This window comes from Pithys albifrons, chromosome Z (assembly GCF_047495875.1).
Source record: "Pithys albifrons albifrons isolate INPA30051 chromosome Z, PitAlb_v1, whole genome shotgun sequence".
NCBI classification, from domain to species: domain Eukaryota; kingdom Metazoa; phylum Chordata; class Aves; order Passeriformes; family Thamnophilidae; genus Pithys; species Pithys albifrons.
The window spans coordinates 12,749,227-12,767,654 of record NC_092497.1 but is presented as its reverse complement, the minus strand read 5'-3'; the positions used below and the strand labels follow the sequence as shown (position 1 = coordinate 12,767,654).

General features: G+C 37.5%; 1 protein-coding gene across 1 annotated transcript in view; it reads right to left on the bottom strand.

Annotated features, from left to right (window-relative positions):
* SLC1A3 (solute carrier family 1 member 3) overlaps window positions 1-18,428 on the bottom strand; it is a 70,211-nt gene that overhangs the window by 40,329 nt on the left and 11,454 nt on the right. The window contains exon 3 of the mRNA XM_071580804.1: window positions 10,534-10,671. Coding sequence (XP_071436905.1) covers window positions 10,534-10,671 — 138 coding nt within the window. The remainder of the gene's footprint in view (window positions 1-10,533; window positions 10,672-18,428) is intronic.

Sequence of the window (18,428 nt, the reverse complement as noted above, 5' to 3'; positions counted from 1 at the left end):
AGGCTAGAGCTAAAGAGGTGAAAGGAGTAGGAAAGCCCACAAAGCCTGAATGAAGGCTTTGTGTAGCTAACTATGCTGTGTGTAACTCTTCACAAGTTTTCAGGCTGGTTTTTGTCATATTTCGATAATGGCCTTTACACTGTTGTTATTTGTCAACTTCCCAAAAGTGGGATAATTAAGAGCTGCTGATAGAGCTATGCATACTTCTTTCTCTCTTTCCTGACATATGGTTGGCCTTAGATCTTTTATTTTTAAGTCTAATTTCATGTCATTTTGCATGAGTTTACAACTGTTGAGGGTGAGATTATTTTTAGACCCTGGAATAGTTTTGCCTTGATTTTGAACTGATTCTTGAAGACCTATGTGTGTTAGAAACCTGAAACTGTAAGACAGTAGTCATTGCCTCAGAGCAATCACTAGGTGAAATCTTAACAGGTGACTACAGACTCCTTCTATCTCACATGAAATTCCATGGAGTCCAAAAACAATATAAGCCTATGAAAATTAGTCAGTCCAATGGTCAGCCAACTTAATTCTTTGTCTTCATCTTTTCCTGACAACAGATTCTTACTGAAAGACTACAGGGAACATAAAAAGATAAGAATTAATTGTCCTTGCTTTCCCACCCTGCATTTGGGGAGCACTGGTGACCAGGGCCTTCCTAAATTGCTAGTTCCCCAAATTTAATAGTTAATAATGACTGTATCTCGGAACTCCCTAGTTACATTTTGAAGATATTAACTTCTGGCTTGTGGTGCTGCACAACACAATTTACTCGCGTTATGTGTGAAAAAGCACTTTCTTTATTATGAATGCCCTTACTAGTTATTTCATTGCACACCCTGTATTTCCTTTATTATGGTTTCCTTTATTATTCACTTTATGAAAAACAGATGGGAGATACAAAAATAAATAGTTACTCCATCGAAGCCTGTACAAACGGCTAATGATTTCTATGTACTTTAAGGCAATCTTTTCAAAGCCAAGAAGGTGCAGTGTGTTTAATCCCTCACTGCATTTCACTAGAACTCCATCCCTGTCACCCTCTCTGGACTATTAACAGTGACTCTGAGAACTCTTGCCCGTGTGCTAATGTCCATTTGAGCAACTATGATTAGGTGAAGTGTAGGTGTGGTGTGTTCCCCTTTCCCAGGTGTATTACTTTGAATTGGCACCATTCGAGTTCACTAGTCATGTTACCACAGATTCATTCACTATTGAAAACATCACTCTTTACAGTTTCAGTCTCCCATATCCTAATAAAACACTTGCTCTCAGTGTCCTAATTCCCAAAATGCAAAGGCTTCAGTTTGCATTTAGGACATTTTACTGTACAAAATACAAACCCAAGTATTTTCTATTTACAATCCAATGTAGCTGATTTTACATTGTGTAGTATTTTGAGTTTTTTACTTTTCAGGTTTGCTGTTTTTCTGTAACCAACTCATATTTGTTTGTATTAAACTCAAAAGTGTTTTCAGTCCTTCTGCCCTTGATAGAAATAGAAATGTTAAGAAAGAGACAGTGTTGTTTTACAGTGGTCCTTCAGTGCTCAGGCAAGATGCTTTAACTCCTATGTGTTCTTCCAAATAATTGTTGCCTTTTGTTTTACCAGTGACTTGCCTGTCAGCAAACAAAGTCTTGATGTTATGCATTTGAACTAAGATATAAAATCCAACCCAAGTCTTTGTGGATGGAAGATTGCTCCCTATTATTAATTCAGCTGGAATGCAAACTGAATAAAAGTATAACAACCTGTTATTCAATACTTTGTGAAAAAACTAGAAAGTAAGGGTTACCTAACAAAAGCTGTATTTTCCAATGAAATTTAAATCAGTCTTTAATTAAGGGCTACTAGCAAAATTGAATTATTTTAGAGAAGTTATTTAGCTTTGGTGCCTATAATTATTGCCAACTCTGCTCCTGAACACACTTTCTGATTGTGTATTGCTGCTTGCAGAGGCTAATACTTCAAAACCCACTGCTTTTGGATGCTCTATATTCCTCTTAGGCTTTCTTTTTTATGGTGTAATCAAATTTTGTACAGACTGTAATTTTATGCAGGAATTTAATCTCTGCTATTATTGCATTTTAACTTTTAGTCAGGTCTGAGTTAATTTTGAGTTATTCTCTCTGACTCTTTTGAAGATATATTTCTGTGCATTGCCTATTGCAAAATTGTTTCAGCAATTAGTTATAATTTAATTTTATGAACCTTTGTGTGGCTTCTTGCTTTTAGTAGTTGCATAGATTAGGATGTACAACACTTTTAAGTTTCACCCAAGGGTGTATTTATTGCACAAATATGTACAACATTTCATGATGATCTTCTAACACCCATGCCCCTTGCACAATGCTTTCTGACTTCTGACTGGGAATGGTTTATTTCCTATTGGATGAACTTCTGTGCAAAAGCTTGTTCACAAAATCAGAGTCAACTGATGGCCAACACACTCTGTATCTGCACATAGCTCCTTTGTGTTCTGACATGAAAGTTGATGTTTCCATGTGCTGAACACCAAGCTAACCTTTTTCCTTACTGATTTTTTTTAAAGTGTAGCTGCCTGCATTTAAACTCAGTTATTTAGCTTCTATGATCTTTGTCTAAAATATTTCAGAATAGTATGACATCAATATGAAACTTAACCTGCCCACCTTCCCTTAAAGACCATGGAAGGGGACAGCATAAGAAGGTTCCAATTTTTTCATCTCTGAGTGCCCATCTAAATTGTCATTAATAAAGGCTATGTGCCAGACTTGACACATGTTTGTTTTATGAAATACAGATATTGAAAAACAAGTCTTCAAAGTAGTTATGTGTGTACTTCCATGCTTGTATGCTTTCAGCTGCTGTTAGCCTGAATCTTCCATAAAGATGCCAGTTCAAGATGAAATAGTTTCTGGAACATGGATCAGTGTTTGCACTGTTTCTTCAATTGTTTCCATAACACTACAGGATATTCAATTTGCAAGGTGAACTGGACTTCTACAAACTTGCATGTGCACTCTTTAAGCCAGTTTTTCTTTTAGACAAATCACGGGGTGAGTTTTCATTTACTTGTGGAAAAAAGTATGTTGGTGTTCAAATTAAGGAACACTGTCATCCAAATATGTAAGCTGTGTGTGTAAATATCCATAGAAATGCATGAACTGATGTGTGCATGAAATGTACAAGTGCATAAATTTAAAGCTGCTGAGCAATTCAGCTTTTATGATGTTGACATGCTTAAAAAACATTGGGTGGAGGAGAAAGGAAAGAATTCCCTAAAAAAGGTAAGTTCCTTTTTAGATAACCTTTTATGTATTGGAAGAAAGGCATAAATGACAAAATAACACACTCCTATAATGTCCATGGATTGGTTACTCATAGCAGGCTTACTACTATAGGAGATGTCTACAGAATTCCTCTGCAGAGATTTCAGCACATATAGACAAGAAGCTTAAGTGCACCAACAATCCAAAAAGTGTTTCACTCAGAGAGAGTCTGTCAATTCTCTTGTTTTCCCTATAAGTAGAGTCAACTGAGACCAGTGTAAAACTTTTCAATTTTTGGTGGGCATTGATTATTCTGACTTCTAAAAGACTTGCAAAAATCAGAGAATTTGGGGAAAATTAGAAAATTTCCCAATTTTTAGAATTTGGAAAATGGATTCACTGCTCTGATCCCAGCTAACCTGAGAAACACTGCTAACTGCTTCTCAGTTTTCATGTGTATGAACTATATAAACTGAACCAGGAATGGTGTAGTTTTTTAAACTGAAACACAGAAGCCCAAGACTGAGTTTTGTTAATGTTTTTATCTTCCAGCTTAACTGTGAGTACCCAAGATGTTTCACAGGCATAGGTCTGTTCTGCCACAATGAATTAAAAGGGACATACTGCTGGCCTCCGCTGCCTTTTTTTTTTCCTGAGAGAATAACAATTCTGACTCCACAGGTCTATGCTTCCTGAATGAGAGACTTGCCACCTGTTGAAATTACCATAAATATTGTGGCTGATATGAGGCAGCACCTGGGACCTTGTGTAGTAGGTGACAGACTTTTTTCCACAATACACTTGTCAGCAACTAGACAGGAGAACACCGGGACTTCTTCAAGCAGTATGGTTCCTGCTTCACAAACCCAGGTACATGATGGGTCTCAGTCTCTTTTTTGAATAGATGATGCACAGGTCTCTTTATGAGACCTTCCTATTGTGATGTGAGTGGTTAGGATGAGAAAATTCAAAATTCTGGCCCTGTATGTTTACTGCTATTACTTTAATGTTAAGAAAGGACATTACAACTGTCAAAATGAAAAATGGTAATAATTTACTAGAGGGTAAGTGGTTTGATATGACTTAATAGCATTTACATCCAGTTACACTTGATGGGTCACTTACTGCCTCATTCCAGTGTTGGAAAGGCAGATATAAAACCTAATTTCTACAATTTAATGACATTAGATGATTTTCTAGAATAATGTGCTTACAGAAGGCTGTGTACAGCTGCTATCTGGATGTGGGGGGCTGTGCCACTACCACAGTTCCCTCTCATATAACCCAGTGTAGGTACATCATATGTGCTAACTTCAGGAGAACTTCTTTTATCTCCATGGCTAACATATTCCTGTTAAACAGTTGTATAGCTAGTGAAAAAATATGGTCTGTTGACACATATTTGATCATTGGTGATATCATCACCATTGGCTTCAAGCAGTCACTAAATAACCTGGGGTGTTTGCACAGCAGCTCTCTCAGTGATGGCCCTACATACCATTCTTGCTGCAGTTATTTCAAGTCTATTTCAATGTCTGCAGCATTTTAAGTAGCTATATAATTTGCATGTGCTGAGCTATGACAATTTAATCTACATATCTCTGTCTTCATTTCTGCCCCAGTAGCTATAAAAAACCTCACCAGCACCCCATGTATGAAGAGAAAGAAAGTAGAGATACAAAAACAAAACATGATTTGCCTAAGGTTATACAGCATGTCAGAGCACTGATTTTCCACATTTTACATCCACAAGTTGCTTTGGGCAAAATTTGGCTTTTGTGCAGTTGACTCTGTCCATATCAAGATGCTGCATTTTTCTTGACTTACATAAGGGAGTGGCTTGGAGACTATGTCAAGTTCAGCTGCTTTTTTTGAACATTATCCTTGTTTCATCGTAGGTAATTTCAAGCAACTGCATCTATAGCTTGGCTGGTAGTTGTCAACTCTGCATGTGCTTTGTTTCATTACTTCAATCCCTTCATATGCCTTTTGTTTAATCTCAGTGAGGGGATAGACTGTGTTCCTTGCTATTTGTTTCTAACAGTCACCATTCATTGCATTCCTTTGATAGCTGAAATCAAAAGCATCATACGTACATCTGAGGTTAGTTAAGATGCACCCACACACGGAAATTCCAGCTTTCTGGTCTTTCTCAACACTTACTATAGTTTTTTGTAGTGTTAAATACTACAAACAGTTTGAAAGAGTGTGGGGACAAAACCTTGTGTCTCTGAGATGCCCAACAGAAAATCACCTGTGTCTCCTGCAGTAGCTGGTATTGTAATCTGTTACTGAAATGCTACATCAGACACAGGGAAGTTTCTGTATCTTCCAGAATCCATTAACAACAGTTATGTCATTATTCAAATTAGAAAGGGGAGGGAATGTAAACAAAGATATACCCAAACTACATGTTAAGATGTTTTTCTTCTTTGATGTAAACCTGTACTTTGAAATGTTCTGCCATACAGCCTTCCTTTGTGGAAGACGATTCACAGGCTTTGTGTTTGTACAGGATCTTGCACATAAAATCTTGGTATGTGATTAGGATTCACTGGCACCACATTAGTGTTACCTCCATCAACAGTTTGGACAAGATTATTGTCGAATGCACAGTGTGTTGTGCTCTTACTCATGACTGGGATCTTTGCTTGATTCTGTAATTGCTGACCTGCTGCACTATCTTTGGTGAGCTAGTGGACCCTCAGCTTCACTGTTTCTACATTCTCCTCACCCATCTTGACTTATGTTAGAAAATAAACTGTTCTCTTACTGTTTTCACAATGTACACTAAAAATTGGGCTTGGTTTTGAATGGGCTTTTTACTCTTTTGTTAAGTTTTACCAGACAAAGGTATTTGAAACACTTGCACAGAATTTGATCCCAGTTCACTTGCATTTAAAAGTAGTGGTTCCTGTACCACTAAATTCCAAACTTTCAAAATTTTGGAAAAGGAGAAGCAACTTGTGTATTAAACTGAAATACAACTGCACAAAATATTTGCAAAATTTTTTTCAGAATTCCACTAGCTTTTATATTCGGAACAAATGTTATGCTCAAACCATGATCTTCAGAAAGAATGGTTATGAATAATTTATGTAATGGTATTTCAGGAAATACACAGTTTTGTTAGGCAAAGGTAACTGATTCTGACACCCTCATATTCAGTGACTACCTGAAACATGCAGAAAAAACTTGTGGGCCAGCTTTAAGGACTGGAATTTAAATTTCATTATGATCTTGCTGTATCAGCTCAAAAATTGTCAGGGTATAATGCTCTTAAAGCTGGTGCAATTCTTTCAGCTTTTGCCTATTTCATGAGGAATTGAATTTATTTTAAGTGTATCTTGGGGACAATGCATATTTTAAAATAATTTTGTCAAGCGATTTTCATGCCAAATGCTTTAAGTTGTAATGAAATGAGAAAGTATAAAATATTTTGAACTCCTGTAACTGCAGCAAATTCAAAACAGAAATGGAGCAAAACTGTCAGCCTTGTGTTTGTAGAGGAATTCAGGTCAGATTTGGCCATAATATAATCCAAATGGGAATTTCATCTATTTCTTTGGTTATTTATGCTGCTTCTCATACACCATGTTTTAATTTTGCCCTGGACTTTGTAAGAGACACTGACTGGGAATGCTGACTTAGGAGTTCTCTCATTTTAAAGGCTGTAAAGACCAACACATAGTATGCAGTTGAATTTACGTCTAGACCACAAAAGATACATAATATAGATATGCATTTAATCATATTTTCCTATAAACATGAAAAGATGGTGAATGGTATGCAAATGGCCTCTATTTTCTCCCAAGCAGATGTTAGTACATGCCTGGTAACACACACGTCAGAAGATAGAATCTCACAGAGAAAACTGCATACCTGCTCGAACCACGTGCAATAATGGCAGGTCATAAGGCAAATGTGACTAAAAACCTCTGAATGTGATTCTGCATTGTTTCTATCATGCCTGTACCAAAAAGCGGATAGAGAAATATGACTGGGTTGACTTCACCCTTGACAGCTTATTTTCCCTGTGAAAAATGATCAGAACAGTTTACCTGTATAGCAGAAGTCTTCAGTTTCTTAATTTATCTTTTATTTACATACCAGCCCATAGTTTCTATAATTATTATTTTGATTTCAATATTCTAATTTATTTGACATTCACAAATTTGCAAAGGAATGTCATCATTCCCAGCCTATTTCTAATGGCTCAGAGACCATATGTTCTGATATTGCCATATAGTCATATTTGGCACATTTTGCAGGACTTCAAATGGAAATGCAGAACATCCTATCTGGGAGACATTGTTATACCTGCAAACAGCCAAATATTTATTCAAATAATTGACAACTGGAAAAAGCAAGTATACTACTGTTAGTGTGAAGACCCTGGAGGAATCTTTTTGAGATTAGTTAAGAGGCATCCACTTTGCTCTGTCAAACAAAATACAGGAAATAAGAGATCTGAATCGTGGATATTGAGTTGTCTTAAGACTGACTTGAGGAGCATAAGACTTTTATCCAATGAATTATCCTATAATGAGTAAAAAAACAATCCAAGTGTACACAAAATTGCACAGAAGTACACTTGTAAAGGTTATAGTTCATTATTATTTAGGTATCCACTGATACCAGTGCATTTACTTGTGTACGAGTGTTCTGCAATAAATATGTAAAAGCACCTTCTTGAAAAAAACCCCAATTTGTACACTAAAGGAGGTGTAGAAAACAAGAGGTGTTTTTCATGGTTTATTTGACAATAAGCTGGGAAATATCATTTATTCCCATGAAAAAAAGGACATAGTCCTGCTGTATAGAATGATTTTTAAAAAGAATTAGATCTGTCATTTGTGAGTTGCATTGAGTTTTCTCTGATTGCTCCCTGCTCAACCAAGAAAGTTTAAAATGTTGTTATTCTCCTTGAAAATTACTGTCTCTACTTCAAAGGGAAGCTCTAAGAATAATCCATTTAATGTTGCAAGGTACTTACATGATAATAGGACAAATCTTAATGACAAGATTTCTCTTTGCCAAAAGCCTCTCCATAACAAAGGAAATGATTGTTACGAAAAAAGGACATAGAAAGGATAAAGGTCTCCACAGACTTTAAAGGAAATAAAAATCATCAAAAAGAATGGTATTGTTTGAATCCAGAGAATAAAAGTCTTTTCAGAATAGAATTAGCTGAAAACTCATAGTTCTGACATTTCACAAAATCTCTGCTGAGTCCTGGTGATACAGCAAATGAGCTTCTTTTAAAAAGAGCCTTGTAATGCTTCTGACTCTCTAAGTGGATTTACTAATCTTGACCTAAACAAAGTGTTTCTACATAAAATATTGAGAATTGATTCAAATCCTTGCATAGGATGATCTACCCAATTTCCTGTTTTACCTTGAGCTTTCCCAGAGAAGCAATATGAATGAAGAGTTAGGAGGAACTGAGAATTGATCACATAAATTCTCCTGTGTTAACTCATCCTGCAAAACGGAGCAGCAGTGACAGTCTCAGCTGACACTGAATAAGGGTAAATGGTAACTCCTTTCCTGCTTTTAATGATTCTTCTACCAGTGTCCAGCCAAACTGTTGAGTTCTGTGTGTGAAAGGGACAAGAAGAGAGGGTGAAGACAAAGCGACAAGAAGATATGACATGTAACAGAATAATATTTTGGTTGGGAATAAAAGCTACCATCATTTCCTCTGCAAAATTTATAAATTACTCCCTAGTTTCAGTGCTCATTTAACTCTCAGTTTCCATATAATATGTGCGTATAGAAACAAGCTTTACTTTCTCCTTGATATGCGAGAAGGCAAATGATATTGTAAGCATGAATACACACCATCTTTGGTTTCGGTGAGAATGCGAGTCTATGCTCATTTGTATTTGTAAGAGAAGATCTTAATATTTTTGAAAATGAGTAAAATAGAGAACAACTTATAGTCTCTGGATCCTCTGACATCAAGTTAGTGTCTTAGGTGTTTTAGAGCTTAGGACTGCACAGTGGGTGGTTTCGATTAAGTTTTCCAAGCTGCACCGCTATCTGTTGATGGACTAAAGTCCATGCTTTCTTTTCTTCAGGTAACAGGTAGAGTAAGTCCATCACAGGTACATTCTGAACATTATTTACAAATTTGAGAGGTCTTCCATGAAACTTAGGAGGAATGCCAATGTATACATCATCATAGGAAATGAAATATTCTATCACTAGGTAAAGGAACAACTTGGAAAGGAGTGTTCAAAGCTTAATAGAGCTGTTAGCTACAAGACAAGAAAACAGAACCGATGGAATTAAGTTTCTTCCAAACTACCCAGTCTATTCCATCTGTCATGTATAGACAAAGATCTATTGAAACAAGTCCAGAGGAGGCCATGAAAATGATCAGAGGGCTGGAGGACCTCTCCCATGAGGATAGGCAGGGACCATAGGGGTTGTTCAGCCTGGAGGAGAGAAGGGAGACCTTAGAGCACCTTCCAGTACCTACAGGGCCTACAAGAAAGTTGCAGAAGGACTTTTTAAGGGCTTGCAGGGATAGGAGAAGGGCAAATGGCTTCAATCAAAAGAAGTTATGTTTAGATTAGATATTAGGAAGAAATTCTTGACAGTGAAGGTGGTGAGGTACTGGAACAAGTTGCCAGAGAAACTATGGATGCCCCATTGCTGGAAGTGTTCAAGGCAAGATTTGATGACACTCTGAGTAACCTGAGAAACTTCGAGTGCAAAGTGTCCCTGTCCATGCCAGGAGTGTTGGAGCAAGATGCCGTTTAAGGTACCTTTCAACCCAAACCATTGTGTGATATGATCCCATTTGTTCCAATCTGTTGCCAAAAGATTAGGAGTTAGATGTTTTGTGTATCAGGGGTTACAGGCATGTGTTATTGCCTATGATCAATAGTTTCAACTTTCATGGGGTTTGGAATTATTTTTCTGAGATAAATTACCTTTAATAACAATAGGACATTGTGGAGGAAATATCTGTTCAGAAAGAGAGGAGAGTAGAGCACAGACAGCTTCATAGTAGTTCCATAAAGTAGTTTGTACAGTTGGCCTGTCCTGGAACTGGGAAAAGGGTGTTTCAGTTTCTCTTATGTTAATTCAAGCCTCTTACTACATTGTTTCTAAAGCAGTAATAGCAATGATATCTCTGTCTGCAAGTTATGACACTTCTAGGACATGGAATGCTCATTTTTTGTGTGTTTCGGAGTGTACATCTTTATCAAATTGTTTAAAAGACCAGAAAACTGTACGGTCGTTTGTTTGTTTGTTTTTGTTTACCTGTGACTAAACTGGAAACAATCAGTGGCAGGACCAGCATTTGCAGCATTCTCATGAGTAGCTCTCCTGGAAACGAAAAGTACTTCACTTCCCGATAGCTCATCTTAGATGATCGGAGAGAAAATCCAAGGATTACACCTGAAGAGAGGGAAAAGATATGATTACTTACTCTTTTAAAGTAGTAGTAACATCTAAATGTGAACATCCATAAAGTACTTACTCAACATATCTGATTGTAACATGCCATTGTTATTATGCTCCAAATTGCAGTCCTGATTCACTTTCTCCAATAACAACTGCTACTACTAGACCAATGAAGTTATTGTGGTTTACTTAGTGTTCCCAGCAAAACACTCAAACCACATCCAACTCACTCACTCCCCTGACCCCTTCCTCCCCCTCCACTGTGGCAGGATGCAGAGCAGAATTGCAGGCACAAAAGGTAAGATCGCGGGCTGGGATAAGAACAATTTACTGGAGACAGCAATGAAATAAGAAAACAAACAGTAACAGCAACAATTTTAATAAAAAACTGCACAAGAGCTGAATAATTGCTCACCACCTGGAAACCCCTGACAACATCCCATCATGCTCTGTGACCTGGTAGGGACGCTTCCCCTGTCCCCAGAAGGTGAGATGGTAGAATAACCCCCCAGTCCTGGCCATGCCCTCTCCTGGCTACCGCAAAAATGAACCCTGTCCTGGGCCAGAATGAAGACAGTCAGTTCTTCAGGTTACTTGTGCTGCTATTTTTTTAAATTTGGATTACTGTCAAAAGTTCATCTTGAGCTCCCTGCTACTTGCAGCCAAGTGTTTTGAGTTCTGGGACTTTGAGAGTCATCACACATGCAGTGCATATACGGACTTCAGAAGTGCTACCAGTCTTCAGAAGTCTTGTCTGTGCCTGTTTACTCTGCGAGGCCTGATCCTGCAGATGTGCTCCAGATTGGAGGAGATAACTGGACAGACGTATTTGAGAATCCCCTTGTGGTTTGGTCTTTTCACAGTCAAACAGCAGCAGGAGGTTAAGTAGTTTTACACAGGCCTGCCTTCAGAAATACTGGCGCTGGCAAAGAAGCTGCTAATTGGGGTTGGAAGGTTTTACTAGAGGATTAAGTGGTGGGTCTCTGCGCCTGAGGGACAGGAGTAAGGGAATGCCTGGATCCATTTATCTTGCTGGGAACAGATAAATGATGCTTGAGATACATTTCCAAATGGAAGCCAAAGATGGGCTGATGGTATGGAAACATTAACTTCTCACCTACAACTTTGTGGATTTTGTCCTATACTTGGCACCATCTGGTTTATTTATTTAGTTAGTTATTTGCTAATTGACATACCAATGGCAATTTGCAATTGTTAAATGGTTTGCTGCTTATCTGATGTAGGTCTTCTCTATCCAGCCAACCAACACATGGCTTTATCTGAAACACATTAACTATACAGATGGTGAAACTCAACTATCCATCCCATCATGACTCCACGTTCTTCCCCACTGTCTAGGACTGGTATTTGGGTTAACTCTGACTGTACAGAAAGCGGGATCAGAGGTTTGATCCTCCTTCCAAAAAAATTTATTTTATTGAGTTAATTTTTAGCCAGGTAGATTCCCAGAGGCAGCTTTTCTGTATGGCTACACAGTTGTTGGTACCTTTACAGATACAAATGTGCTTTGGAGAAGAGTGGGATTGCCCTTTTTTGGCAGATAGGCAGACTTGGGTTTCCTAAAGCATTCCATGACACTGCCTCCTGAGTAATGTTAGGCAGCAGAGCATTCCAGCTCCCTTCTAGATCCTGTCAGAACTTGAGTATGTCCTGAAAATGCTGTACAATTTTACACTTCTGGAAACTGCTAGTTCCAATTCTTAATCACTTTGTGGTTTTGCTTTTTTTAAGTCAGAGTTTTGATTGGTACATGCATAGAGCAGATAGTATCTTCATGGCAAATTCTGCTCATTAAAATATGCTGTCATGCTTCCTACACTAGCTTACTGACATCTGCTGATGTAAGGAAAGTGCTGTAACTCTCAATTTAGTGACCTTTGTCTGTCTGATCACAATTTAGGGACTTCAGCTGGTTAGTTAAGGTAGAGGAATGCAGAAATGTGGTGTGTAAAATAGAAAATCCCAGAGTTACAGCATGGGAGAAAAGTGATTAGTGCTATTGGCACCAAACATGACGTTCATGCTATGGAAGAGAGCAGCAGGACTAGACGGAATTTGATTTAGTCTCATTCATGTTCCATAGACTCAGGTAGCCAAAGTGCATTTTGCACAAAGGATCCTTTTTTTTTTTTGGGGGGGGGGGTAAAATTACATCATGAAATGCACAGAGAAAAGGCCTCTGAATTATTTTTGTTTAAAAGACCTGCCTAAGAGTTTCCCTTCTTTTCACTAAGGTTTTAAATTCCACTGCAGTGTTACTCATTATTTTCTTTTTATATGGGAAACACATTTCTCAGATATAAAGAATCCATCTGGACCTTTTGTTTCTGTACTTAATGAGCACTACATTTTGACAACTGGCTAACAAGCAAATAGAGCTAGACCAGTTTCTTACTTAGGCCACAGTTCTGCAATTAGTTCTACATGAATGAATCTCTGCACTAGTACAAAGCCTCGCTGAGGTTGGTAAGGGTTTCTGAGGCTGCTATAAGAACTAGTCCTTATGCTACTCTATAAGGCCTTGATTATCTGTTCCACTACTGTCCAAGCAGTACAAAATGACCTAAGGGAGAACCGGATGGCTGTTTAAACGAATATTATTGGTAGTGAGAGTGAGTTTCTGAACTTTCTGTGTAAACCTATTGAGCCAAAAATTATTTGGTTTTTTTGTCCTCAAGTGCTCTGTGCATAATTACAGGGTTGCCCAGCACTGCACTTTACAGAAGGAATTTCTGCAATGTGAAAAAAAATGTGCCCTGCTAGTGTATTCTGTTCAAATGGATCAACACTCAACAGTTACTAATTCTTCAACCTTAATCTTAGCACTGCTATTAATTTATAGGCAGCCATGCCTAAGACATGAGGAAGGTTTCCCTGACTCAGTTTCCCTGCTTGTAAAATAGATATGGTAGTAGTTGTTTTACAGATATTTCTGAAAACTAATTGTGTTCACACAGTGACCTTAGCAGCTCAAGAATAAATTTAAGCAAATTATTTCCTCATTGTAGGGTGTGATACTGAAAGCAAAACACATGATTCTACCAATCTTTCTTGATTTTAAATGAAAATGAAACTGTTTCTGTTCTGATTTTAAATACCTAGATACTGGATATTACATCCTGTCTGACAAAGTTTTATTAGCAAAAACTGTGTTCTTTTAACAGAGAAGTCACACTTGGCAAGGTAGCTTTGTTTTCCTTGAAATAACTTCTTAGAACCAACATTCACAGGCCTAAAGAAGTGAGATAGCAGCATACAATGACGATTTGAAAAGATAAACACAAAGACAAAATGTCAGAATAAAGTCGTGAAATAAGACCTGGTGGGAGGTACTAAACCTTTGGAAGGTGTGCAGTATTCCAACAACCATCCACTACTTTGTGTCCAGTAAGAGTTTTAGTGCTTAGCACTGTCCACGATCAAGACTGGGAAGATTAAATATTGGAACTGACCTTTCTCAGTAAAAGTTTCAAGTTTCGGGTTAATTCTGGAAATTGTAACGTAACAAAACCTTGTGTGAAACAAGCTTCCACAACTTGTTGTGCAGGTTTCTGTCTACCCTTTGTAACAGAAAAGAACAACTAATCAACGCTATCAGAGCCTGACTTCTCAAATGGTAAATGGTGTACCATTTCTGCACTGCAGAAAAGAGTAGGTTTCTCAACAGAATTTGTTAGGCTTTTTTGGGACAAAAATCCGTAGTTCTTGTTTAAATTAACAAGCTGAATTCTATACATATGTATTTCTGTAACTGAACTGCATTGCTAAATAATTATACAGTTCATAATTACGAAGCAAATAAGATTAGAGTTATACAAAGATTTTTGAGGTGTTCTTGTCAGTGATACAGTCAAATTTATGGAAAATATTTGCAGCTAATCTTGATGAAAATCAGAGCAATCCTTGAATTAAACAATTTTGTTGCATTTTTATGCCAATGTAGATGTTCAAAATGAAATCCAACCTATATGAATACAGTGAAGAGAGGACTTAAAACCTGAAAGCAGCGGAGGGTGAAAGTGATTCTGGCAGGGATCATAGAGGGATGAAATGACAAAAAAATGCTAAATGTAATTTGGAATTCCTTATTAGAAAAATAGAACGACTTTGGTGAATGGTCTAGGGTCTTCACTTCTAGATGCTGAGTACCAGAAAGGAATCAATAAAGTCCTCATGTCAGACTTTAAAAAGTATGGATGTACCTGTAATGGCTAAGAAACACAACCTTCTATATAAAAATTCTTGAATGGATTAACATCAAAGTGTGATGAAGTGAGGAATAAAATCAGGGTTTGGAGTAGCAAGACAGAAATACTTTTGTAATGGAGATGGTTGTTTAAAAGAAAAAAAAAATCACACAATTTCCTAAACTGAATTTGAAAATGAACTTCAAAATCCTCCATGGATAAAATTAAGTTTTTAATGGTGTTACAAAAATGCCTTGGTCTCACAATAGTTGAGATCTGTTTCACATAATTATTTCTCTTGCACAGATGAAATGAGTTGCACACCTACACATAAGTATGAAACACCACATCAATTTAAAAAAAACCAAAACAAAACAAAAAGCAACATCGTAACTCTTAGAAGATGAGAGATGTAGCCTTGCCCACATCTAAATACTCGCTGAAGAACTTTAGGGAAGCTCACATCTATCCTCCTCCTTGACCCACTCAGAAGATTTAGATATAAAAATTTAATAAAGACTGAGGATTGCTTTATTCATTGCATCAAGTAATTCATAATTTTAAGTCTAAGTTATTGAAATGAGTTATTATGAGCTTCTAGTCTCTATCTTGTTTCAGAATCACATAGGAATTAAGGCCACATAATTTTTGGATCGGGTATTTTTTTACAATGTCTACGCTCTCTGCTGTATTTTCATGCAGAAAGTATAAGTTGTACTTGTTAACTGCTCAGATGTCACCCGAGCATATTTCAAGAGGAAATGTCTAGCTGTGATATCAATGACTGTGCAAGAACTGCTTTTCCTTTATCAGTGCTTGCCAGTTCAATCAGAACATGCCCCTGAGAGTTATACACACTTCTGCTTTTTACTGTAAATCTCAAAACACTGTTGAATGAGGTCTGTATTAATATCCTCTCCTTTAACAGATGAGGTGCTGAATTGGTTTTTTCTTTTCCAGCAGGAAATACAAACCTTCAAAAAGAACTGGAAAAGAATACCTTCAACTAGGTAGAACAGTGCACTACAGTAACAGCTGTTAACAGTCTGGTTCTAGAAGACCTTGTAACCAGCAAGCAAGTAACATTTTGTTCTATAACAGAAGTTGGCACATAGCCATCAAGAGAATCAAGCTCCTACCAGTTTAATGGGACATTGTATATTTTTGTTAGCTGCACAGACATTTCATTCCTATGGTCCCGCAGAGCTCTGGAATGACTGCTTTTGTTCTTTGGCTCATTTGTTTCTGCTTAATTTACCATTTTGTTCTGACACCTTTTCTTCTAACAACCAATTTCAGATAAGTCCACAACTATATTTACCTGAGACAAAAGGGTAAACAACTTCTCTAGTGATAAGAAATATTTCAAGTTGCTGACAAAACGCCAGTCTTTCTTAATCTTTTTCTTTGCTTGCCACAAGAACTACACAATCCACTTGCATAATTTTGATTTTTGTAATTTTGGTTCCATAATTTTATCTTCAATTCTCACCCCCGGTTATATTACCCACTCCTCCTTTGCTTTCTGGCTTTTCTTATGTAGGTAGGGAGGTATGTTTGCTTTGAAACCATTTTGTTGAACCTAAATACCAGGTTTTAACTGCATGATGCAACTGCAGCAGAGAGCTTAAGGAACTGTGCTTCAAGTTGCTCTATTAGATGTCTGCATTGAAGTGAAATATGAGTTAATTTGGACATAAGGAGCTACCTCTCCTTTGCCTGAGAGACACTGTAAGTGGACTCATGGGAAAAGTGCCGTAGAAGAACTAGATATCCCATTCATGACTGGGATACATAAAAGATCTGGACCTGTAAAAAAACCGTATGTGAGCAAAGGAAAGGAAATGTATAGTGAAGTAAGAGTCACATTGATGTCAAAGAGCTGTTCAATGCATCAGAAGTCAGTGTGTCCCTCTGGGGTCACAAGAATGCCACGGTGCTCACAGCCATGCTGCAGAGATACACAGTCCTGCAGTCACAGTCCATCAGCAACATTTGCCCCCTGAACCTGACCCTGAGTTGTTGTTTTGCCCTGTGAGAGATACTGCCTTCCAAAAAAACCACACCAGACTTCTAACTTCACTCTCCATTACACTTTGCAGAGACTTTGGAGGTGTTGTGTAATAAACATGTTTTACAAGCACATAGATCTAGATTAACTTTGATACAGAGGCACTTCATGGTCCCAAACTAAGATACTCAAACCGTCTGCCTACAATCCTCTGCCTAACTCTGGAGGAACCTGAATTCCTGAAGCCCCTTCATACCTATGGCTAGTCACCTGCACGTTGCCTTGCCTTGCAGAGACAGCAGTTCCTTGTTCCATTTTGTGGACAGAGGACATACAATTGGAATGGGGAGTCGGGTGCTGTAAGGAAGAACTGATGTAACTAAGACAACTAGGCAAACCAATGTTTTATTAGGTACTGCCTAAACTGAACATGTCTAACACAAAATCTAAGACTGTAACAGCATCTGAGTGCTGTTGGAAAAGTTACTAAAGAAAACACAGAAATCTGTCCTTTGCTAATTCTTTGCTCCAGTGTTAGATTCACACTTTTCCCTTCTGTCTTAATTGTTTGGCTCAGTTGCCCTTCTTCCCCAATTAGGAGGTAATTTTCTTCCTTTGAGAACATGTCCAAAAGATTGTTCTCTTTTGATCAAACTTCGATTTCTCTGTTTGCCTTCATTTTCTGTTTTCTTTTCCTCCCCTTTTTTTCCTTGAACTGTTTATGTATTTATTTCTAATTTCTCATCTTTGGTTCCTCTCTCTCTCTCTCTCTCAATCTTTTTTAAAGACAACAATTTGCAGGGTGTTTGTAGAGGATTTGGAACGAAGAAGGTTTTCACTGCTGGTACTGAGGCAGACTGTTCTTAATGGAATAGGGACATTATTCTCAATTTCATCCTCAGACAAGAGACTTCATTGAAAGACAAACTATGCCTGGTTTATGTACTCTGCTAGTCTCTCAGCTATAGAAACAATAGTTTTCATGCAAAAAAATAGCAAATAATTTTATGAAAATATAGGAATCATGCCTTACTATACATACTAAAAAGATCAAGCATTCATGATACAGGTCAGATTATATTTTATGAAGTATTATTTAGAATTATGGTACTTTACAAAGTTATTGTAACAACTCTTTCCTTCCTGCCTGGCTTTACTTTGCTGCTTCACATTCTTGACTAGTGTTAATGTATTTACTCCCATAAAATAGATCCCAACAGATAAGAAAGCTGCTCTCTGACAGTTTACACAGTTCCTTTCCTCCCTTTACATTTCTCTTGTTTCTGTTTTTCCTCAGCTGGAAACTGACATAGTCCTTAGCAGCACTGATTACTGTTTTTCCCTACTACGGTTACAGTTGCCCATCCATATTATTTTGCCATTTTTACAGTATAGTAACACTAAAGGAATTGCAGTCAATGAGCCTGAGATCCCTCAGGGCCAAGAACTTTGTGCAAACATGCAGAGAAAACAGAGCTCTACTTTGAAGAACTTCTACTGTAGAGTAACAGAGTCTGAATGCAGACATTGAG